We start from the raw sequence: 25,360 nt of genomic DNA on the forward strand, positions 1-25,360 counted from the left end.
CTATAACTGAAATGAACACGTGACCATCGCCACTAGACCTTAGCACAATGTCAGAGCGTTGCATTGTCTGATGAATCCCGATATCATCTTCATCATGACGATGTGAGGGTATGAATCCGTCGTGTTCAAAGGGAACAGCTCCTTGACATCTGTACTGCGGGACGGAGACAAACTGGCTGCGGCTTAATTATTATCTTGGGAACATTCAGGTGAGCATCCATGTGTCCAGTGGAGCTCGAGCAAAGCACCATGACGGCCGATGTGTCGCACGCTGCTTGCAGACTACGTACACTCCCTTCATGACTGCCATGTCTTCCATCGGTAGTGGAATTTTTCGACAAAATAATGCACCATGTCACAAGGCCAGGAGTGTGATGGAGTGGTTCGGGGAACACAGGAGCGAGTTCCAAGTGATGTGCTGGTCCCCAAACTATCCGGATCTGAACCCAATCGATCACATCTGGGATGTGATTGAACGTAACGTGAGGGTGCATCACCCCCTCCCCGGAATTTACGGAAATTAGATGACCTGTGTGTGCATATGTGGTGCCAACTCTCTCCAGCGACCCACCGAGGAACATTGCGACCATGCCAAGACGCGTTGCCATTGTTATTCGTGCCAAAAGGTGGACATACTAACAATTAAGTAGGTAGTCATAACGGTCTGGTTGATGTGTGTGTATGTTTTAACTCGTATATTTTGTCTCGACTCGAATTTCGAGACGTCTCGACTCGAATTCGAGTCGAGTCGAGACAGAGACTGTCGAGTCGAGACACGAGTCGAGACAGCACCATATTTTGAGTCGAGACACGAGTCGAGATAACATTTTCTCGAGACGAGTCGAGACAGGCTTAAATCTCGACTCGAGCGCATCCCTAAACGGGATCTTCAACAATTTCCTCTGCAAGGGATTTGCACAGCCATCTTTTAAAAAAATGTTACCATTTTATTATACTTATGGGAAACTATACACAGGACACGGAAGACTTCGCTTCAACCGAACAATTTAAACAAAAAGCATCTTCTCGTAGGCTAGTGTTTTCCTTTCAACCATTTTGGAATACCGAAAAAGATCCTGTTACCATATCGATACTTAGAATTGACTTAGTTTCACTACATATTTGACGGCTCTCGTTTCCAACCGTTAAACCATTCCGTTTAACGGTTATCGTTTTCAACCGAGCTATCCTCTAAACCACCAGATAACGGAACGAAGATAAGATAACTACTGGCTGGATCTAAATGAAATTTGATGGGCAAGTAGCCCATCTTCTATAAAGTAGCCGATGTTCTGGAATAAAGTTCGCTATATTTGGCAGCCGAGCTTGACAAATATAGGCTCGACTAGGCTCCACTCAACTTGTATGTGGTATTTATTTCTCGATAACTACTACCAGTATAATCTGAACGAAATTATGTGGGTAAGTTTCTCATGGCTTAGGAAATGAAGATTTAGATATTTCATGGCCGAACTCTGCCATAAACAAGCTCAGCTTGAAGAAAGACCGACAGTGTTTATCTTGTATATTTATTAGTATTAAATTATTTGGTTCCTTTATATTTTTAATGCATTTGAAGTCTAATTGTTTTGCCAACAATAGTGTAAATGTTATATTATGTATTGTTAAAGAAAAAAATTGGTTTCTACAACCATCTCTTCTTTACTTATCGGCAATTTGAACAAAAATAGGCAATATTGTGCAATTTTCGGATCTACTAGTAGGGCTATCAACCTGAAACTTTCCGTCTTTTTGTGGCATGATAGAGTATGATCAACTTTCTTACGTGTCAGAGTGCCAAGTAATAATCGATTAAATTATGAATGTGGAGGTTTTTCAGGACATTTTCAAAGCACCTCTCAATTATGTCCCTTTCGCATGTCATATACAAGCATAATATGTAGTAAAACAACGTCTGGCATTCAAACTAGGTAGGGCTGTAAGAATACTCCAATGAGAACGCTTACTAAATTCAATTTTGTGTTTGTTCATTACAATTGAGAACATACTAGATTATTTCAAGTATTATTGGAGAAAATAATACAACGTTCACTCAAGAAATTCTGAAATATAATGGGTTAATTCTAAATTTCTCTCTGTTATCAAGAAAGCAGAGTTGCCAAGTTATGAGAGAAGGAAATCAGGAAACGGGCTCTTTTCGGGATTATTTTTTTTTAATCTGGTCTTCTATTTTTCTGTTGTTAAAAGTAGTCTAGCGACTTATAGCAGTAGAAATATCACTTACTTGCAACTAAAATTAGACATAAGCTGTCTTTCTACTTTCATTAGGAGTTGAATTAATACGCGTTAGTAGAGGGCTACGATTCTGATAGATACGAAAATATTTTGATGGACAGAATTCTAAAGAAATTTTCCAGATAAACCAACAGGAATCAAGTAAAAGGAAGATATTGGATTTGTTTCGTTACACTGCAAAGTATATTTTTGCACCTGCCAATACCACTGACAATAGAATTGTGAAAGTTTGCATACTAAGGATTTATTTTAACAAGTTGAGTAACATCTCAAGGAAGAATTTTTTTCTGCCTGCTAAAACAGAACTTTACTAATTAGGTTATTTAAAAGAACTAAAACTGTACCTGTAATCCGAGATAAGTTTTTTTCTTATCATTTGGTTGTAGAATGTTTATTCGAGAGGTGCTTCTATGATCTAACGTACAATTAACAGCTGGATCGTTCAGCCTATAATAAAAGCACAATAAATATCGAAATTGAAATACAACACAAACAAATATCTCATCTGAACATTATTAACTAGTATACAGTAGCCGTTACAAATCAATTTTAATCCAATATTTAAGGATAATGAGCCATCGGTGCGAGCGGTACCGAATTCGATTTCCGGTGGGGCCACTCGGACGACAAAATGTAAAAAGCTTAGTACAACCACCCTGAATGAGGTTTTCCTCATTCACACCAGGCAAATGCCGGGGTGGTACCTAGCTTATAGGTCCCAGGCCTTTTCCTTTAGGGATGCACGCGAGACGCGAGAAGTCTCGTCTCGTCTCGCGTCTCGTCTCGCATTTGCGAGACGAGACACGAGACGAGACTGAAAATTTTATGCGAGACGCGAGACGAGACTAAACCATGCGAGACGAGACGCGAGACGAGACTCAGTTAAGTCTCGCACGAGAAGTCTCGCGAGACTTCTCGCAGTCTCGCAACATTTATGAATTACATGTAATTACATATTTAGTGATTTTACATTTATTGTATTTTCTAAGTTGAGCGTTAATGCCTCCAGGAACAAAAAATTGATTGGGGCAATAGACATTTTATGAGATTTATTGTTATTCAAGGTTGATTTTCCGAATTAAATCCTACTTTAGTTTCTAAACATCATTAAAAAAGAAAAGCTTTGTAAATTGGAAATTTATTACAACATCGATTTAGGACTTTATTTTACGACACAAACACATACACGCGGGCGCGCACGAATACATGAACTTCTGTTTTTTGGTCTGAAAAGCGAATAAGACTCCCTATTGCTGCAAAATGTGATATTTTCGTTGTTTCTGTCTTTTTCACATTACTACTAGCGATTTATGTTGGGGGATGGCGGGGAAATCCCCTCTCGTCAAAGTTTATCCCGGGTCCGGCTCGCAGAAATAACATGATATTTTTACATGGAATAAGTATTTTCTTTCTATATATTTATCAAAAACATCCCCCTCTAGTTCGGAAGTTTAATTCAAACACTGGTTTGGTATAATGGCCCTATAGGTTTAATGCGAGATGGTAGGAATGGCCCTATATCTGTCAGTAATTTTATTTTCTAGATCTGGCAACACTATATAAGTTGAACGCGAAAGTTGATAAAATGCGATAATGCAACATTGCTACAAGCGCGAACGAACCAAAAGAATTGGGTCGTATTGTGTTGTGAGGAGTTCTTTTGTTGTCTACAAGCGCTTTTGCTGGTATAAAAACATCTTTATAATGGAAAATCACCCTTCAAGGAAACGACCAAAACGTGTAAATGTTGATAGTGGCGACGATATTTTAGAAGACCCAAATATTGCTGGAGACCTCTAAGCTGGAAAACAATGTTGGATCCAGCAACAATTTATGTTGGTTTTGCTGTAAATTATGCTATTAACCCTTTGGGGATCCCATGGTACAATCTGTACCATACGGGGTGTTTCATGGTACATTGCGTTATAACTCTCCTATTTGAGCTTTTTCGTATGTTTTTTTGTTTTTGTTTTGTTTTTCAAGTCCAGAGGCATTGTAGAAGACCTTACGTATGGTTTCACACCTTCCTGCGACGAGACATAGGAGGTGATGACGTCATAATTCTAAAATATATATATTTTCTTTTAATATTGTGGGGCCGATCTATGTTCATTATTTTTTGGAGGGCTTATTTTTACACGTAGAAGATTGAAATTTTGCACACACATTCAGTCCACCGAGTAGTATTTACCAGATTTTTTCAGATTTCTGTGTTAAAACAGGGGGGGGGGATCCAGAGGAGCAAAAAGTTGAAAAAAAGGGATATTTTACCAAAAATCCCTTTCTTCGCGATTTTCCCGCCTTAAATACATGATGGAGACAAGTGAATGGTATCGCCTGAAAGGCAGTTCAATTCTGAAGAGAATAATGTGCGACACATGACCCTAGGGTAATTAGAGAAGTGTCAGGGAATTTTTATGAAAATATACTTCTGTATAGGGGAATTTTGGACATTTTCGGTATTATTTTTTGCGAGCTTATTTTTGCACCTAGAAAATTGAAATTGTGCACAAACATTCAGACCACCGAGGAGTATTTACAAGATTTTTTTCGTACTTCAGTGTTAAAACATGTGGGTACAAAGGGGCTAAACGTTGAAAAAGGGAAATTTTTACCAAAAATCCCTTTCACGGGATTTTCTCGCCTTAGATACATGATGGAGACAAGTGAATGGTATCGCCTGAAAGGCAGTTCTATTCTGAATGATCCTAGGGTAATTAGGGATGTCTCAGGGAATGTTTAAAAATTTTCCTCTGTATACGAGAATATGGGACATTGTCGGTATATATTTTTTTGGCGGGCTTACTTTTGCACCTGGAAAATTGGAATTCTGCATAAACATTCAGCCCAACAAGTACTATTTATCAGATTATTTAGATGGCTACGTTCACACAGGGCCGCTCAGAGGGGCCCAAAGTGCGAGAAAAAAATCCCTCCGTAATTTGCCTTTTGACATCATTTTTCCCGCTCCTGGTATATGGTATGAGCATGCAAGTGGCACCATTTGAAAGCCAGCTTCATTCTGAAAAGAATGAGGTATGAACCATGATCCTAGGATAAATAGTGACGATGCAGTAGCTGCTTGACTGAAAGTCTAAAAAATAGCCCAAAAAGCCGGGTATCGGAAAGGGTTAATTTGACGAAAATTAATGGTCCAGGAATCACATTCAAGCACAACTTTTCTTTTAATTTGGAGCGGAGGGGACACAAGTTCGGATACCATGTTGAACTCTAGGTTCCGTCTCCTTAGGATGTTATGAACATTCATCCCATGGAAAGCAATGGCAAACCACCAAGGATTCAGCTCGCCAAGGGACTTTTAGGTCAAATACCTGCCTTCGGACAAAATATCACATCATCATTCATTAACAGCCATAGAATAACACATTGCAAAATTTTGACCAGAATATATGCGAGACTGCGAGACCATGCGAGAAAGTCTCGCGCGAGACGCGAGACGAGACTCAAAATTTTATGCGAGACGCGAGACGAGACTCAAAATTTTATGCGAGACGCGAGACGAGACTTTACATTTGCGAGACGAGACGAGACGCGAGACGAGACCAACATTTGAGGCTGCGAGACGAGACGAGACTTTTCCATTTCTCGTCTCGTCTCGTCTCGCGTGCATCCCTATTTTCCTTCCTTCCCCAATCCTTTCTTCCTTCCCTGTCCCTGGATAGTGTGTTAGAAATTCCAGAAGTCTAAATCCTAAATCCTTAAGGATAATGAGAACAGTCTTGAATAAAAAATAAAAATAATGATGAGCCAGAACTAAACTCATATACACTGTAATAGGTTCTATGTTCTACTGTGGTGTAAGTGTTTTCCTTATTTTATTATTATTATTATTATTATTATTATTATTATTATTATTATTATTATTATTATTATTATTATTATTATTATTATTATTATTATTTAGTTTCTAATATTCCGTGTTCATCCAATTAGTGTTTTATTCGAGACCCATCTATTAAACATTTTATCCAAGAAGGCCTAATCCAATAGGAAGACATTTTTATCCTCTCGCGATACTGTATGGAGATTTATCAATAGAATTTCAAGTTATCATCATACTATTGTAACAAAAAGTAATTGAACGATGGACTAGATCATCATGGCAGAAGTCATATTAACAACTGTATATACTGTCCATGAGTGCATTCGGCAGGATGCAGTAATGTATATGTTACTTTTTCTGCTAATACACAAACACAGAATACAGTTAAAAAAAATCTAACATCACTGTTCACACCGGAATCATCATTATCGTATTCACCTAAACACGTTTCTAGTGTCAACTGTTTAAACTTCATTAAAATCGAAAATGTATTTGTGTCTTCTTCGCTGCCACAAAAAGGGTGCAATATTGAATTTGGATGGGAAGTTTTGCCCCCTTAACCCTCCTATGGCCTTGGGGTCAATATGACCCAAAGGGATACCCATTTCTTAAATCATTTCTTTGTACGATGTTTCCAGTCATTAGTTATTTTAGTATTCCTCGGTCTAGTCCAGTTCTTTATATAATCAAAGTACTAAAGTTATTTTCAATAACGTTGTTAAATAAAAAGGTAACACATCAGACCTTGGCGTCATATTGACCCCAATGTCTAATATTATATTTTCCTATTATTATTATTATTATTATTATTATTATTATTAAGCCTCTTCAAGAGACTAGATTAACTATAATTTAGTCTATCTTGCATGTTTCCATAATCTTATGAGAAATTAAATAATTGGGGTAAAATAGACCCCAAGGACCGGAGTGTGTGTAGATTTGAAGGGCCATAGGAGGATTAAACGCCACGGTTGCCGATATAACAAAATAAAGGTTTCTTTATTTTGTATCTAGTATCAACTGTATAAACTTCATAAAATTCGGAAATGTATTTGTGTGGTCTTGGTTACAAAAAAAAAAAAAAAAAAAAAAAAAAACTTGGAGTGGAGGTTCTGCCCCCTTTAAAGACCACGGTTGCCAATATAAAAATATAAATCTCATTATTTTGTTTCTGTTGTCTACTGCAAAAGTATCATTAAATTCGGAGGTGTATTTCTGTGATCTTCGTTCCCTCAAAAGAAGTGCAAAATATTAAAGTAGGGGAGAGGTTTGGCCCCACTTAAAACCCACGATTGCCCCCCTTAAAGCCCAATATTTGGTTACACCAAAAAATCATTGTTTACCAACTAGTCATCTTGTTAAAACATCTAATGACTTAAGCCAGCTCTTCTCGAATAATTTACATATTTTTTCCACATGAAACACTGTTAGTGATAAAAATTACAACTAGAAAGAACACATATTTACAATTATTTCTCTTAAGCTGTAGTAGATTTGTTTTAATATGAGGTATGCTATACTCAGTTATAAATTTATTGTCAATTTGTTTAGAAAAAGCAACAGACTTTGTCATTAATCGTCTTTCGTAGATTAGTATTATTTTACAACCACCTTGGATGGAAATGGGCCAAGATGAGTGTTCCCAGGGTCATTTTGGGTTGACTTAGCTCTATCAGAAATGCACTGCTAATTTTTCCAAAGTTCACTGGTAAAACTCAAAGGTCATGCAACAGTTCAAGTAATTTATAATACTACTAGTTGAAATATCCATTCTTCGTATGGGTCAAATAATGTATTTATGTAAACAAATCGAACAACCAAAAAGAAAAAAACTATCAGTCATTTTCTATTACTTTTACATATCCCGGTAAACGCCCACTGAAACTCCCTGGTTCCCAGCCGATGGGGGCTGTATTTGGAAGTCAACGCCCATGGGAGTATCCCCATTCACCTCAGATGCCACGAAAACTATGGATTTAACACTAATATCGGTCATTTTGGATTATTTTTATATGTCTCGGTATCCCCCACACCCCGGTGACCCCGACCCGCAGCCGAATGGGGTGAATTTGGAAGTTAGTGCGATCGGAGCTTCCCCATTGATCTCAGCGACCACGAAAACTATAAATTTGACATTATTTCGGTCATTTTCTGCTACTTTTACATTGCATGTCTCGGTAAACGCCCCCTCCCCCGCCATCTGAGACCCCCTTGTTCGAATTTTGAAGAAAAAATCGCTTCGTCTTAGTGTGGTATCTGGACCACGGTACCCCTGATTAAAATTTGGTAACTCTCGGTCCATCCGTCTGGTCCCAAGGCCGCACACAAACAGACACACACACACACACACACACACAAACTCTTTATTTTATTTATATTAGATAAGCATTTGACAGCTGATTGCGCTGGTGAGGGAGGTGAATTACAAATGAATAAGAAACGCGTGTGGCTGTGTATTTATTGGTGAACAAAACCTATTAGAAAATAGAAGTGTGAGTACTGTGCATTAGATATTTAAACTAATTTATTTTAAATAAAATTAATACGCATAGAGTTAAATAGGAAACAGTTTTCCACTGCTTTCAGTTACAACAATCCTAAGTACATATAGGTATTTTTTTCACTAGGTTATATTTTTTTTAATTATAATTATGAACTGTGTTCAGTTAATTCTGAATCCACAATTCCCTTACATAGATATTTAATATATCCATTTACCAGAACTTTAAGCAAAATGAAATAAGCCTCATTTTTGGTGTTTAGTAATTCAGAAATATCCTAACTATATACAAAACAAGCTAAAATACCTATTCTTCGAATAGGTCAGATAAAATATCTATGTAAAAAAAAAAACTGAACACCAATATATATATATATATACTACATTTTCTACTACATTTACATATCCCAGTAAACGCCGCCTGAGACCCCCTGGTTCCCAGCCGATGGGGGCTGTATTTGGAAGTAAAAATCTGTGGGAGTATCATCATTCTTCTCAGCAACCGCGAAAACTATGGATTTGATACTAATATCAGTCATTTTGGATTATTTTTACATGTCTCGGTTCCCATTGACACCGACACGCAGCTGAATGGGGTGAATTTGGGAGTTAATGCGATCGGAGTATCGCCATTGATCTCAGCAACCGCAAAAACTATGAATTCCACACTAATATCGGTTATTTTATAGTACTTTTACAGTCCTGGTAAACGCCGCCCTGAGACCCCTCTGGTTCAAAATTTGAAAAAAGCGCTTTGTTCTGGACCAAAGTACCCGCAACAAAAATTTGGTAACTCTCGGTCAATTCCTATGGTTCCTAGACCGCACACAGACAGACAGACAGACAAGCAAAATCTGTATTTTATTTAAATTAGAAGATTAGTAGATTAGATTACATGAACTGCATAAAATAAACGGGTACTTCCTGCTGACGTGTTGAAATTTGACATAATTGTAGCTTTCTGGGACTAACCCACATGAAAATAGCCAAAAGTGAATATTTTTAGTTTTTATTGGGTCTAAAGGAAGGATAAAGGAATTTCCATATCATTTAAACGGGCGTTTTCTTGGGATATAAAGTCCTATTTTTTAAGTAGTTGAAATATAAAAAGAAATTTGAACTTTGGTAGAATTATGTTTTTAAGAGGTGCGAGACCGTAGGCAAAGTAATTGAGGGAGTTAGAAAGTGAAGCCCACAGCTGGGTCAAATTCAGGAAATGCTAAGAGCTTATGCATAAAATTCACTCTTGATGCAAAGGCTGATAATTAAGAGCGCGAGGCCGGAGGCCGAGCAAACGTGGGGTTTTGGGGGCGGAGTCTCCAGCTAGCCAAAGGCTAGTTACTAAAATATATATATAAAAACAGAGAAAAATGGAAACTTTACCACGCAACAACGAAGAAGATGAACTAAACTATCTTTTGTTAAACTGTATTTTAGACAGAATGGAAAGATTCAGGAAGAAAAAAGAACTACAAAAACAGACTGGTAACAATGAAACACTCACTTCGATGCCATTCAGTATATAAGTGTGATACAATTATACTTAACTGACATAATTATGCATAATGCAATTTATTTGTTAGTTAAATATTCACTTTTTCTACATCACCTGTAATCACGAAACCAGTATATTAGTTCTATCACTCAACCAGTTGAGAATGCTCCAAGGGCATTGCCAGAACGAACTTAAAAAGAATGGAGAGATGGAGCGGGAAGGATAACTATGATTGTTCCTAGATGTAAAAGTATATTTTTCTATCCGCACCTTCTTCTCTTGGGGAACGGTGTCCAGTTGGCCAGTGGACAGTTAATCAGTGGCCATCGGTTACTAGTTGGTACCAAAATGTTCACCATCCTCTTAGGTATTGATCAACGTCAATATAATCTTTCTACAATTCATGATGGTTCCCGAGCTATGGCTCCTCAAATATCTAGAAATTGGTCATTTTTGGCCAATATCACAGAAGGAACGGTAAGTCATAGAGAGATGATATTGGTGCAATACCTAAGAGTATGGTTAATATTTTGGTACCGGTATTAATTTGTTGCCATTGGCCAAACCATTGGTCATTTAGACAATGGCCACCGGTTACTATTTGGTACCAAAATATTTACCATTTTTTAAGATATTGATCAACACCAATATGATCTCTCTATGACTTACGGTTCCCGAGATATGGGTCCTTAAATTTCTGGAAATCGGCCATTTTTTGGACAATATCTCGGGAACGGTAAGAGTGACGCGAAAAATTTAATCCCTTTCTCTGATAGTTGTTGATGCTCTATCGAATGCAGGGTTCAAAATTGAAAAACTCGCAAATAACAGACAGACACACATTTAGTATTCAGTAATCGACTTTTTAAGTTCGTTGAAAATAGACTGTCCCAACATAAATTTTCCAACTCTAAACTGTGACCTTACTTTGCAATATGGCACAGAGGTAGATGTTTAAAACAGAATATAACGTAAATCATGTAGCTTGTTTTCTTGTGCTATTCACCTTATCTGATGAGATAGATAGCGAAAGCACTCACAGTTTAGTTTCCGTATTTTTTTAAAAGTGACTTCTTTCTTTTTTTAAGGAATTTGTGGATTTCAAGTGGCCTAACTGCCAAATTGAAATTTTCCAGGAGTGAAATTTGACGTTAAAAACCAATTTTAAAAAATCATATTTCTGTTATGTTTGCAGCCAAATCCACATGTAGTTTATGATTTTTTGATTTACTACCTACAAAAGTCTTTTTCTAAACCTACCTCTCCTTTGAAGTAAATGAAAGCATTAGCATTAGCTTTTTTTTTACTTTCGAACGATGAAAGGAAAGAAAAAATATAGTAATCCAGAAAAAAAATCTGAATTCTAGATTTGAACGAATATTCACTTTATGGATAAAGTGATTTTCCCACATCTATCCGTCTGTTCGTAGCTTCGTCCTCGTGTATATTCACCTAGAGGTCATACCGTTCACGGTATCCGAACTAAATTTTAAACTTTAGGCTTTTCCGGTGACGGGGGTTGAATTTGCTACTGCCTCTAAAAGTAAGGTTAAGCTGAGTTGACTTTGGGTTTAACGTCCCGTTCAGCAAGGCTATATGAGACGTGGACCTACTGATTAACGTGGAATCCGAACCACATGAGCTCCTGTCGAGAATCGATCCCGGGCCTTCTGAAAGTAAGGATAGTTTGTTAGAAGGTGAAAATAATAATAATAATATAAAAATCATTTTCTCAAGAACCTCTCTAGCGATTGTGTTTACTTTTAATAAATCAATATTTTATTAACAATTTATTTCTTAACAACAACAATCAAATTTCATGCTTTTTGCTTAGAAATAAAACTACTGACCAATTAGAATATGTCTACACTGTTATACACTGTTCAGAAAATTCTTTAGAGTTATTTAGTCTATGTACACACTTTCCTTTACACACGTAGCAATTATTACTTTCAAAATAGCAGCAGTAATAACAGGATACAAAAAAAAAAAATGAAAATTTGGTTATGATATATAACACAAAGATAACTGCAGTTGTTTGGTTTATTGTATTGGAGTCTACAATATATTCAGACCAGCACCAGAGATATTTATGAGATCTAGACCTGGAGTTTAACGTGGGATGCAAACCATATGAACTCTCGTCGGAAACGAATCCGAGTCTTTTGGGCCAAAGACTGCTACACTAACCATATAAGAAATGTTGCCGAGAGAAAGACGTTCGTTCCACAAAATAGAATGAGAAAACTAAATTCTTTTTTCGTTAGAAATGTAAGCGATGGTAAGTAAAAGCAAAAATATAAACGGGTTCCTTGGTCTCGAAACAAACATAAAACTTTCACTCATCCGAAAGATGTTTGTACCGTTTCCCTACGATAAAAAGCTCTAAAAAACAACACCCTAGATGAAATAACCATAGGAAATACGTATTCGAAGGATCTGTGTCTGTAGGCACATCCCTCGAGAAAATTCTCTTTTAAAAGATGCATCTATAGACGCTCTCCCCAACTACCATCAAGGAAGTTAATTTAATACCGAATTAAAAGAGATAGGAAGTTGCTTTACATACCTTTGTACCGGCTTCTTTCTCCAACCAAGCAGGAATTTTCTGTTTTGCCTACAAAAATTAAAGGAAAACTTGCTTCAAGCGAATATGAAAAATGAGAGCAGCTATTATTCTAAATCACACATTACGATTACAAATTGGGATTAAATTTCTAATACTATCATATACAGCTGACAGCATCTCTTGAACATTATAACAAACGGAAATAAATGGTAGAGTTGAGTTGATTTTGAGTTTAACGTCCCTTTTAGCAGCGAGGCTATATGAGACGGGACCTACTGATTAACGCGGGATCCGAACCACACGAGCTCCCGCCGGGAATCAAACCAGGGTCTCCCACGCCAAAGGCGCTTACGCTAACCGCTTAACCACGAAGGAGCTCGGAAATAAATCGTATGAAATCGAAGACGCATACGTAGTTTCATCTTACATAGCCTGTTTCAAAGCTTGTTAAGTTAGTGTGGGATGCTATATTTAGCATTAGTATTGTTGTATTATGATTGCCTTACCTCATTGCTTTCTCAAACGCTCATTGTTGATACGAATATTTCTATTACAGTCCAAGTATCTAATTTTTTTCTTGTTCATTATTTATAGAGAATATGTTGTTATTGTATGTGAAAAGTTTCAGCTTGATGTAATGATAATGAAGTAATGGAACCAATTTTCCATTATTCAGAGGCAGAAATGGGGTATCTATGGACATGACCAGAAACAGAGCATAAGTACTTGATACTCAAAATTACAAGATCCATTTATATGAAAACATGGAAGAAGCTTCTAAGCAGCCAAGGGGCAACAGAATAAGAACTGAAACAGGAAGAAATATCCTTGAAGCAATTTTTGCCAGTTTCGACAGCTCTCGAGAAACTTCATAGCAAAAGAATGAAGAAGTATATGTTGATAGTAGCGAAGAAGATTTTTTTTATGAGAATGATGGCACAGAGGTGAATTTTTGCACTTCCATAATTGCTAAATTTCAAGCAAAGAAGAAAGTTCACAATTATACATGTGTGGTTGGATTGGGTCTTAATAAAAACACAAATTCCTAATGCCTCTACAGCGCATGAAGTGGTAGGGCTTTAGTGTGCTAGTAGAGCGGAAGATGAGTTTATGATGAATGACAAACAAGTCTCTGAAGAATGAATGGACTGATTATTGTTCTAAAAGTTTTAAAGATGGTTGGCAGTAAAGACTGTATATTCCCGTCACATTTAGATGGTAAATACAGAAATATAGATAAGACAGTTTAAGAGTGAAAAAAAATGAGCTTCTATTTGAATTATTATTGTTATTTAGAATTATTATCATCTCTATGACTAACATTGATCAAATCAGTTTTTGTCAACAGAAAATTATTAACTGTTTAAAGTTGCTCCATTTCGAGTTAATCAGTCAATGGTGACAATTTGTTTGTTTCTGGATTATTGTCATTGATTATTTGTCTCACTGTCTTATAAATATGTCATAGCCCATTTATAATCATAAATGTGTTATATAAGTGGGTTAATCATAAATGTATTATAACGTCCCTAATAAGTTACAGGTGTACAACTTGTCTTTAGTGGCGTGACGTTGCAATAGCCTAATGTTTTCAAGAACATGCAGTCGTCAGTAGGTAATGACAAGCACGCTGTATGGTAGTGTCTTCTGGTTGAGAAAGTGGCGCAACATGATTGGAGTACTGTTCATATAGCACAACGAATATTGATTGCTTTTTTTAAGAAAAGAAAGAGTACACATGAAGTGTCAGCATGCCATCTTTAAGATACATCAATCATTTCATTGCTAAATAAGTATAGTTTTATTAAAAACTAGTCTTTGGCTGGCTGTGGACTCCGCCCCCAGACCCCAACGTTTGCTCGGCATACGGCCTCGCATCTCTTATGTATCAGCCTTTGCACCAACAGTGAATTTCGTCCATTTGCTCTTCATATTTCCTGAACTTCCCCAGCTGGGGCTTCGCCCCACATCCCCACCATTGCTCGGTCTACGACCTAGCATCTCTTAAAACCATTGCTCGGTCTACCATCTCTTAAAACCACAATATCGAATTTCAAGTTTCTTTTTCCTATTTCAACTATCTGAACGATAAGATTTTGTATCCCAAGAAAACGGTTATTTAAACTACATGGGAATTTCTTCATTCCCCTTTAGACACCTTAAAATTAAAAATATTCACTTTTGGCAATTTTTCTGTCGGTTGGTCCCGAAAGGCTACAATCATGCCAAACTTCATCATTCTAACTCTGCTCGAACTAACTAAACATTTTGGGGTATAGAAGACGTTCCATATAAATGACAAGGGAAAGATTTTTCAGTTCCCCATAAAACCACTCTAAAGTTGGAAATTTTTATCTTTACTCATTTACTTAGATAACGCTAACGGAAACGTACAAGCTACCGAATTTCAAGTTGGTATTCCAATTCCATGTGCTTGAAATATGAGAGGTCTATTTAAATAACATGGGAAATTTCTTCCTCTCTTCTTTAGACCACCTAAAAATTAAAAATATTCACTTTTACCAATATTTCTGTGAGTTAGTCCTGGAAAGCTACAATCAAAACAAATTTCAACTAACCACGTCAACCGGAAGTACCCCTTTAATTTATGTCAGTTCATGTAGTTTTGTATACAGTTAGTATTAGCCTTTGGCTAGCTGGGGGCTCCGCCCCCAGATCCAGGATTTTAATGGACCTACGCCCTCGCATCTCTTACGTATCAGTCTTTCTATTAGCAGTGAAATTCGTACATTTGCTCTTCATATTTCCTGAGTTTGCCCAGCTGAAAGCTTCGCCTGCACACCACCACCTTTGGTCGGCCTAGGGCCTCGTACCTCTTAAATCCACAATTCTACCGAATTACAAGTTTCTTTTCCTGTTTCAACTATCTAAAAGATAAGATTTGTATCCCAAGAAAACGCCTGTTTAAATAACATGGGGATTTCTTCATCACCCTATAGACTACAGATGCAAAAATGCCGGCTTTTTTGAATCGATGGTTTTTTTGACATAAAAGCCGGCTTTTTGAAAAAAAAACGAGAATTTTGGAAATTTTGGCTTTTTTCATTTTCATGATTTTTCTATCTAAATAGCTTTCTTATAGTATGTTCTATAGTTAGATAAGAATTCCATGACCTAAATGCCATATTTCGCTCTGAAATTCACCATCAAGTTGGATGGAGCACATATTTTACGAATTAAAGCTAAGATGAACAATGTAGTATTTGAGGGAAATTTTAAAGGTTATTTAACTTTATTTTAACTTTTGAGCTATCGATATTTTTTCCTTCTCTAGATCATTTTAGTCTGTCATCCGTGTTTCATTTCTAAGAGCTGAGTACTCTAGCTTCTAGCACAAAAGTTAAACTTACGTTTTTCTATATATCCGTCAAGGCGTACGTTTTTCAATATATCCGTCAAACCGTACTTCCACATTTCTGTTATACTGTAGCTGTGCAATGATTTAGCAATAATTTTCCGGATACAATTTTGAATACCAATTTACACAAATAATCAGTAGTGGATTTAGAAACGTACTTTGGGAGGGGTTTCTCTGATTGTTTCGTTTTCTAAAATGTCCTAATTTTATTTGGGAGGTGCTTGAAGTTTATGAGTACAGGCATAATTAATATTTCGTTTCGTTTATATGTTTAGCAATAATCTTCCAGATACAACCTTGAAGATCATTTTATACTGAGAATCAGCGGCGGATTTAGAAAAAAGTATTTTGGGAGGGGTTTTTCTTACTAATGTTTAGTTTTTCTAAACATTCGTAATTTTTAATTGATGGGAGCCTAAAGTTTATGAGTAAAGGCATAACTAATAGATGTTTCATTTTTTGACATTCCGTAACTTTGGGGAACAGGCTTCAGTCCGAAAGACCGCTCCCCTAACTTTCGCAAAACCGTCAGTGCTGGTAATTAGTAATAATAACGATTTAAAAACAATAAGAAAGGAAGTCAGTGAACTCACAGTACACGCACTATTTCTACATTCACAGATGGAATGAAGAAAAGCTTTGTCAGAATGGTCGAATGCTGGTTTGAATCCCGCACTTCACGATAGAGGCGCAAAAGCTAATCACTCAGTCATGTTTGTTGCGCAGTTGTATTTAGCTTAACTCAAATATATTCCGTAGTCCTTTTATTTTTTTGGGGGGGGGGAGTTCGTAATGATATGCTGAATCCCTCTTGTTAAAAATTCAGAAAACTTGAGGATTGGGTAAACCCTGACGGTGGTTATATAAAACTTAACTGTAGAATTTCAAGAATATACAGAACCAAAAGCTGTAGATGTGCAGCCTTTAAGTGTATCATATAAATTTAAGTATTTCTCTTTATGATTTATTTTAATTTTATTTTGTTTCAAAAAGAGGGTACGGAATATTTTGAAATAAAAATACTACATACAATTTTGTTAGTTATTTGTGTATTTTTTTTAAAGAAGTGTTTACTTTTAGGGTTGGCTGGTTTACACCAGCTTTTTTTTTAATAACTGGTTAAACCAAAAAATAAAAAGAACGAAAAATGCGAATCATGTGGACTTCATGGTGACGTTTCCACATATCAAACCATCAGCATTCGTTTTATTTCCTTTTCAGCTTTTAATCAAGGTGTCCAATGTTCAATTCTCGGTCGAACCACAACTCTTCTTTCATGCGTAAACCAAGTAGCGGTTCGGATGTCGCTTTAAGCAAAAGTCTTCTTGATAACCTCGGTATTACGTAAGGATGTGAAGCCTAAACATACGAAACGAAACCAAATTGTATATTTCTGCATGCGTGAATGCCTGTTGTTTTATAAAGGAGCCAACGTTGCTTAAATATATTGATAGCAATTGGTAAAATTTATCGACTGTCTACGTAGCTTCCAACATTAGCTTGGATTGAACTTTCAATGATATCTACATACTAAATTTGTAATTTAATACCTCAGTTTTAGTGTATTGATTATGATACGTTTATCTTTAAATTTTACATGCAAAGCAATAACAGGATTTTCCCGTTATTGCTTTACATTTAAAGTAATGACGGGATTTTCCCGATGGCTAGGGCGGGAGTATCTCAATTTAAGAAATTTACTGACCGGACTTCTTTAAGCTTATGCGACCTCTTCCAACATAACTCCGTTGTTGCATAATAACACTAATGCGAAACAAACTTATTTCTGTGAATATGTAATATAAATACATAAAGCAAAATATCTAAATCAAAAAACCTGGTTTAAACCCAAAAAACCTGGTTTAAACTCCCCCCCCCAAAAAAAAACGGGTTTCTGGCATTTTCAAAAACAACACTGCTTACTTTGCCAACCCTGCTTACTTTTGTATATAGGAGGTTAAAAAATTCTTATTATATACATTGGTTAATCCTTTGGAATTCATAATGTAAATATGTTGAAGTAAAATTGTTTGAAATATCTTTTCGAAATTCATGATTTATTTTCGAGGTTTTATATTATTATCAGCATCAATCACTAATTAAATGATTTTTGTGTTACAGAGAAGCGAAACAAAGTCTGCTTTATCAGTTTAAAGCAGAATTTTGAAAAAAAGCCCAAAATTTCCCAAGCAAAAAAGCGAAGCAGAAAAAACCGAGTTTTTTTTCAAAAAGCCGGTATTTTCCCCAGCCCTTGCATCTCTACTATAGACCCATTGAAAATTTAAAATATTCACTTTTGGCAATTTTCCTGTTGATTAGTTTCGGAAGCCAACAATCATGCCAAATTTCATTATTCTAATCCTGCTGGAAGTGCCTAAACATTTTGGGGTGTAGAAGACGTCCCATATAAATAAGATTGGAAAGATTTTTCAGTTCCCCATAAAACAACTCTAAAGTGGCAACTTTTTCTTTTCACTGATTTACTTAGGTAACGATAACGACAACGTACAAGAATACCGAATTTCACGTTTGTATTCCAATTTCAAGTAAATAAATATGAGATTATAGGTCCTTTTAAATAACATGGGGAAGTTCTTCATCTGCCCTTTAGACCCCCTCAAAATTAAAAATATTCACTTTTGGCAATTTTTCTGTCGGCTACTCTTAGATGACTACAATCATGTCAAATTTAATCGTTGTATCCCTACAGGAACTGATCAATAATTTTGAGGTTTAAAAGGTGTCCCATACAAATAACGCGGGAAAGATTTTTCCGTTCCCCATACAACTACTCTTAAGTTGGAAATTTTTATTTTTACTGGTATGCTTGGGTAATGCTAACAAAAACGTACAAGCATACCGAATTTAAAGTTTTTATTCCAATTCTAAGTACCTAAAACATGATATTAAAAGTCCAAAATATATCCCATTTGAATAACATGGGGAAATTCTTCATTCCCCCTCCTTTAGACTTCATAAAAATTTAAAAAAAAAATATTCACTTTTGGCAATTTTTCTGTCGGTTAGTCCCAGAAAGCTAGAATCATGTCAAATTTCAACTTTCAACGTCAACCGGATTTGTACCCCTTTATGTCAATTCATGTAGTCTTATAGTTAGGATATTTAAAAAGTGATGTCGAGTTAGGTGAGTTTTGAGGAATCTAGACCCGGTGGACATCCTGCATAACTCTAATATTTATGTAGTTTATCTGGTCATCTCTTCTCTTCACATTGACAGAGACAATCCTAACAGTATCACACACACTCCTAAGTATTACGGAAATGCTGCTTTAATATCTTTATCATTTGGTTACATTAATTCAGTTTACACCAGTGTTCGTAGCAAAAGTAGACACCAGGAATAAAAATATACAGAGCAATCAAAATGTCGTAACGTAGGTAGTTAGAAGTTCATAATATCCGACATTTTGATTAGTTCAAAAGTGCATAGTTGAAAATTCATTAAACATACAGTATATTATAAAAAATGACAACGCAAATTCATAAACAATAAATTTTTACTCAAAGTAATAAATTTTTAGAACTACCTGCAGAATAACACAATTGAAAATAAATATTTATGTTACATGCGATGTATAAACTTTAATTATCATTAAAAAGAAATGTGAACTGGAAATGAGTATTTCAGGGAGAAAGCTTCTGTAACAGAATGGGTCATTACACATAAAACATTAGATTTTCTTTCTTTTGAAAACCAATCATAAAAGCGACTTCTGTTATACATAAAAAAATCCAGTGTATTTTTCTCTAATTACTGTATTCTAATTTCTAAGTTATGCAGTAGAAATATGATTTTAATTTAAGATAGTGATTCACGAGATAAATTATGATATAGTAGGCTACTAACCCGGGATGATTCCGAAGTTGAACTTTGAATCCGGGGACAACCTATATATATATGGCCTATTCCATCTGAATACAGGATTCCTACACTTTTGTCTTATCTTGGTGTCAGGAATCACCTCCCAAACGTTGTCGGTGTTGTTTTGAAACTTTCTGTATAATGAACGTACTGGTCTCAACATATATAAGTGAAATCGAGGAAAATATAGAAATTGAAATACACCGCACGTGTCACATCTAGCCATAACAGTGAGTCACATTAATTGTGATACTAAATGATTTGCTATACTTCATATTATGGATATGCTTTTTTAACTTTCTAGATCCACTAATAAACTATATTTATAGTGAAAAAAGCATTTTTTGTTTTATTATCTTCCTAAGGATATAATTGGGTAGGGCATATCTAGTAGTCATGCAGAGCACTTTGATATAAAGGGCATATAGGTAAATCAATTGTATATATTTCCACCGTGAAAAGGCAGGGACTCTTCCGGGAAAGGAATTGAAAACTGTTTTCGAACTTACTCGACAAACCCTTTCAGGAAATATGTAAGTTATCTCCAGATTCAAAGATCAACTTTCGAATCATCTCGGGTAAAAAACAAGTATAGTTTCCTGATAATAACAAAATGGAGTTTAAGACTCCTAAATAACTAGTTTGTACGTTCCAATGCAAGGAAACAATCGCACAGTAAGTACTATATATTCAACAATATCACTAAGGTTTAACGTTAAAAATAAAATGGAAAGAGGAAATATATAATAATCCATAGATGTCACTAACCTGAACAAAATGGTATGGGGGATGTACATTTTGTTTCATAGTTTTCAAGAAAATTTATCAAAATAAGTTCTTTTTTCGTAAACCTAAAAGTGTATATTGTAAAAATTATTAGCATGTAATAGTTTTGCCAACTATGCACTTTGACTTCATCACACAACATGAACAGTGTTTCTTTCAGAAACTATATTCCGGGGGAGGGACACAGTTTGTATTCGAGGGGGCATTGCTGGTACTATTCTATTTATTATTATATTATACTCGGTCTCCTCGGAGGGCACTCTCAGGGCTCCGGGGGTGGGGGCAGTGCCCCTCTAAAACATGGCTGGAAGAAACACTGAAATTGAATACACAGATAGTGACATATTTAATATAAGAGAGAGCGGGAAAAATCCTGAATTCTGATTGGTTACTATATGCTATTACAGCCAATCCCCTTACATCAACCCCCCAAAACAGGTAAAAGTCGCTATTCCCTTTACCCCGTTTACATTCTTTAAGAAATTAATATTTATTGTAATGTTCCACACACCTATGCTCAGCAGCCACATGTTTTTGCAACGAACACGTGTTTTTACGTTCATAATACAATAGCAGACCATGAAAGGAGACCATCAGGAAGTCACGGAGAAGATTCGGAAAAAGCACAAAAATGGCTGACCTCCCCTCATGGGTCCTCCCTCCAAGAAAACACCTATAAAAGAAGACCAGAAGAAGAGAAAACTATCAGTTTATCGCTGAGTGATCACTCACACAACAACACTTTCTCCTGGGGCCGCCATAAGCTGTGCAGAATTCCTTTAGAACCATCTCCTGAGGCTGATATGAGCGAAACAGATATCCTTTAATCACCTTCTCGGGGAGCTGCAATGAGCTACGAAGAATTCCTTTAACTATGTTTCGAGGCTGGTGTGAACAAAGAAGATATCCTTTAATCACCCACTCCTGAGGGTGTTATGAGCAAAGGATACCTGTCTACTGGCTAAAGACAATTCAACCTTTATTCTGAAGTCACTTTCGTGTGGCGAGGATCTTTATTGAACTCTGAAAACATTTAGAAACTTACAAGAGGTTAGTAAAACCCTTTATAAGACTTTATTTTTATAATAGAAGGTGACAGGTTTAAATCCCGAGTAAGTTATTTAAGACTCTACCAAAGAGAATATTGTAATATACTGTCAACAGGGGTATGGGAAATAGCGACTTTTGTTTCTGTATTTTATTTATTTATTTATTTTGGTGTTGATGTAAAGGAATTTGCTTATGTAGCTTATAGTAACCAATCAGGTTTCAATATTTTTCGCTGTCTCTTATATTAAATCTGTTACTACCTGAGTGTTCATAGTGCCTGATAAAGCCAAAGTGGATGGTTCGCAAGGCTGTTACACCTTAATATTTTTTTACAATAAAAGTTTTATTTTGATAAGCGAGTAGTTTAAATGAAATCCTAATTACATGTAAAACTACATGAATAGACTTTGAAAAATAAAGGGGTGCTTCCGATTGCCGTGAAGAGTTCAAAATTTGGGGTCATTGTACTTTTCGACACTAATCCACAGGAAAATTGTCAAAAATGAATATTTTAAATTTTTAAGATCTAACTGGGATGAAAAATCCCAGTGCTATTTAAATGGTCTTTTTTTTACTTGTAATCTCATGTTTTAGGTACTAGGAATTAGAATAAAACAATGAAATTCTGGGTACTTGTACGTTTTTGTTAGCGTTACTTAAGGAAATGACCAAAAATAAAAATTCCCAACTTTTGAGTGGTTTTTTGGGGAACTAAAAAATCTTTCCCATGTTATTTATATGGGACATCTTCTACACCGCAAATTGTTTAGGCACTTCCTGTAGGGTTACAATGATGAAATTAGGAATGAGTGTATTCTTCCGGGACTAATCCAGAGGAAAATATTTCTAAAAATGATTATTTTTACTTTTTAAGGGGTCTAAAGAGAAAATAAAAAATCTCCATGTTATTTAAATGGGGTAAAAAATCTTAGGGGAAGGCGTTGTACCTGTGAACACTTTTAGAGTTCTCGAAATTTTGGTGCTAATATTCAGCACTTTTGCCTCAATTTTTGTCGTATATTTGAAATGCCATCTCTTTGCTATCACATAGGATGATTTTTAAAGGTGTTATAAGTACAGTAGCTTTTATAGGGTATAATAAGAACATATCCGTTTTGTTCACAGGTACATTATGGTCATGTACCATTGAACAGACCCTCTTGTACCTTTGAATAAAGTGATAATTACAACGTTTCCGTGGCAATAATATAAAAAGAAACAACAAATTTTACTAGTTATAAATTGCAATAAAAGGTTTAGCTATAAAAAGTTCCCCAGAATTGAAATTTTATTAATTAAATTAAAAATTGAAGAGAAGTTCTAACATAAACTTGTGAACAATAATGTTGAGCATATACAAATAACCTTATATGTTATACAATAAGCGAATATTTAGAAGCTACTTAAAATCATGATTAATAACTTTATATCCTAACCTAACCTATATAAAATATATCAATTGTTTTAAACTACTTACATTGTGTAGCTTTAAACAGTATTATTTATCGTTCAAAGGTACACGATGCATTAATGTTCATAGGTACAAGAGGGTCACCATTACGAAAAAAGTTCTCCACTAGCTTAAATATTGAACAGAAGTTAAAACTAAAAATATTACTGTATTCACCAATGATTCTACCCCATGTTTGGACAAATAAATATCACAAGTCGCGAAAACCGAAGAGCAAAAAACTCAAAAGGTAACTACAAAAAAATCTTCGTTTTGAGGATGAAAAAATTAAAAGGATCATTACTTGGCACAATATTCACTCAACAACAGCCAAGCGCATTTGTAGGGCTTTTTTTTTATTTACTCTTTCAAATGAATTTTAATCACTGCACCTAGATAGCTCTGAATTCAAGAAAAGCACAAGTGTTCAAAGGTACAACGCCTTCCCCTATATTTTAGGTACTTGAAACACGAAAAGAGACTTGAAATTCGGTAAAATTTTGGGTTTAGGAGGTGCAAAGCCTTAAGTCGAGCAAACGCGGAGTCTGGGAGTGGAGCCCCCAGCTAACAAAAGACTAGTTTAAGTATATGAAAAACAAAGCTTGTACAATTGAAAACGTTAATATTTTTTTTCTTTGTATGATAATCACGGCCCGTATAAACACGAAAATAACCCCAAAACATGCACTGAACAAGCATTTGAAGACTTGGGTCTTTATTAATTTTTATGTTCTTATGAAAATCGTTTTAACATTTGTCAACAAACTGTTTGGAATTTTTAAAATACATCACAGAGCTTTCGTTTTCTAGCTTATAGTTTTACAACCGTAAATAGTAAGTGTTAGTTTTGATGCAAAATAAATATTTAAAAAAAAATGTTGAATAATAATTGTATTACTTACTTGCCGCAACATTTTCACAAGTTTCTTGCTCAGGGCTTTATCTATCTCTGGATCGTAAAAGCTATTTACTTTATTCCTGTTACCAGTAATGCCACTGCATTCAATTCGGTGGACATATTCGGGAATATTGGTTGGCAATTCGTAATTTATTACTTGGCTTAAGTTTTTAATACCTGCAAAGTACATATGCATTACATTAAACGCTAATTACTGAGGGAAAAATGATTAACACTTCAAAATCAATAATCACGAATGATTTATTACTTTTTACTGATAATATCAGCTTGTTCTCAGACTTTGTATTCGACTGTCTCATGTGCACAGAAGTTCGCTACCGTTCAAAAGTCTTCGAAGACGATTACTGTCAGCATCTGCTGTGAGCCTTTTATTTGGTACGAGAAATTTGCCACCGTGTGTCAAGTTATTCCTGCCTAAAATAAAACCTGGTGACAGTTGAATCAAGATCTGAGAGGCATTGTAGATGACACATCTGATTGTCATCCTTAAAACTGAGACCAAAGAAATAGAACTTTGCAATTTTATATTTTGAGCAATTTCAAGGTCCTGGCGGAATAACACTATCTATAATGTAACGATATTTTCTTATTTTCGTTACATTACCCAGTTCGATATACAATGCATATGATATTAAGTTAAATGAAGTCACATAACACCATCAAAAACTTGTAGTTTTATACCTATATACTAGCCTTTGGTCCCCCCAGTCTTTTATATCTATATACTAGCCTTTGGTCTATCGGCCTTTGCATCAACAGTGAATTTCGCGAACTTGCTCTTTATATTTCCTGAATCTGCTCATCCGCAGCCTTCGCCCCCAGACACTGTCTCTGCTCGGCCTACGGCCTCGCATCTCCTGAACCCACAATTCTATCGTTTCTTTTCCTATTTCAACTATCTAAAAGATAAGATTTTGTATCCCAAGAAAACGCTCGTTTAAATAACATGGCAATTTCTTCATTCCCCTTTACACCCCTAAAAAATTAAAAATATTCACCTTTGGCAATTTTCCTGTCGGTTAGCCCTGGAAGGCTACAATCATGCAAAATTTCATCATTCTAATTCTGCTGGAAGTGCCTAAACATTTTTGGGGTGTAGAAGACGTCCCATATAAATAACATGGGAAAGATTTTTCAGTTCCCTATAAAACCACTCTAAAGTTGGATTTTTTTATTTTTACTGATTTACTTAAGTAGTACTAACGAAAACGTTTAAGCATACCGAATTT

General features: G+C 35.6%; 1 protein-coding gene across 1 annotated transcript in view; it reads right to left on the minus strand.

The window, feature by feature from the left end:
- Positions 1-25,360, minus strand: part of LOC145673817 (ATP-dependent RNA helicase vasa-like) — a gene marked incomplete at its 5' end in the record, with an annotated part of 41,363 nt that overhangs the window by 10,461 nt on the left and 5,542 nt on the right. The window contains 3 exon segments of the mRNA XM_081743581.1: positions 2,601-2,703; positions 12,665-12,712; positions 24,115-24,287. Coding sequence (XP_081599707.1) covers positions 2,683-2,703; positions 12,665-12,712; positions 24,115-24,287 — 242 coding nt within the window.

Source organism: Thermobia domestica, chromosome 17 (genome assembly GCF_964235325.1).
Source record: "Thermobia domestica chromosome 17, izTheDome1.hap1.1, whole genome shotgun sequence".
Taxonomy (NCBI): Eukaryota; Metazoa; Arthropoda; class Insecta; order Zygentoma; family Lepismatidae; genus Thermobia; species Thermobia domestica.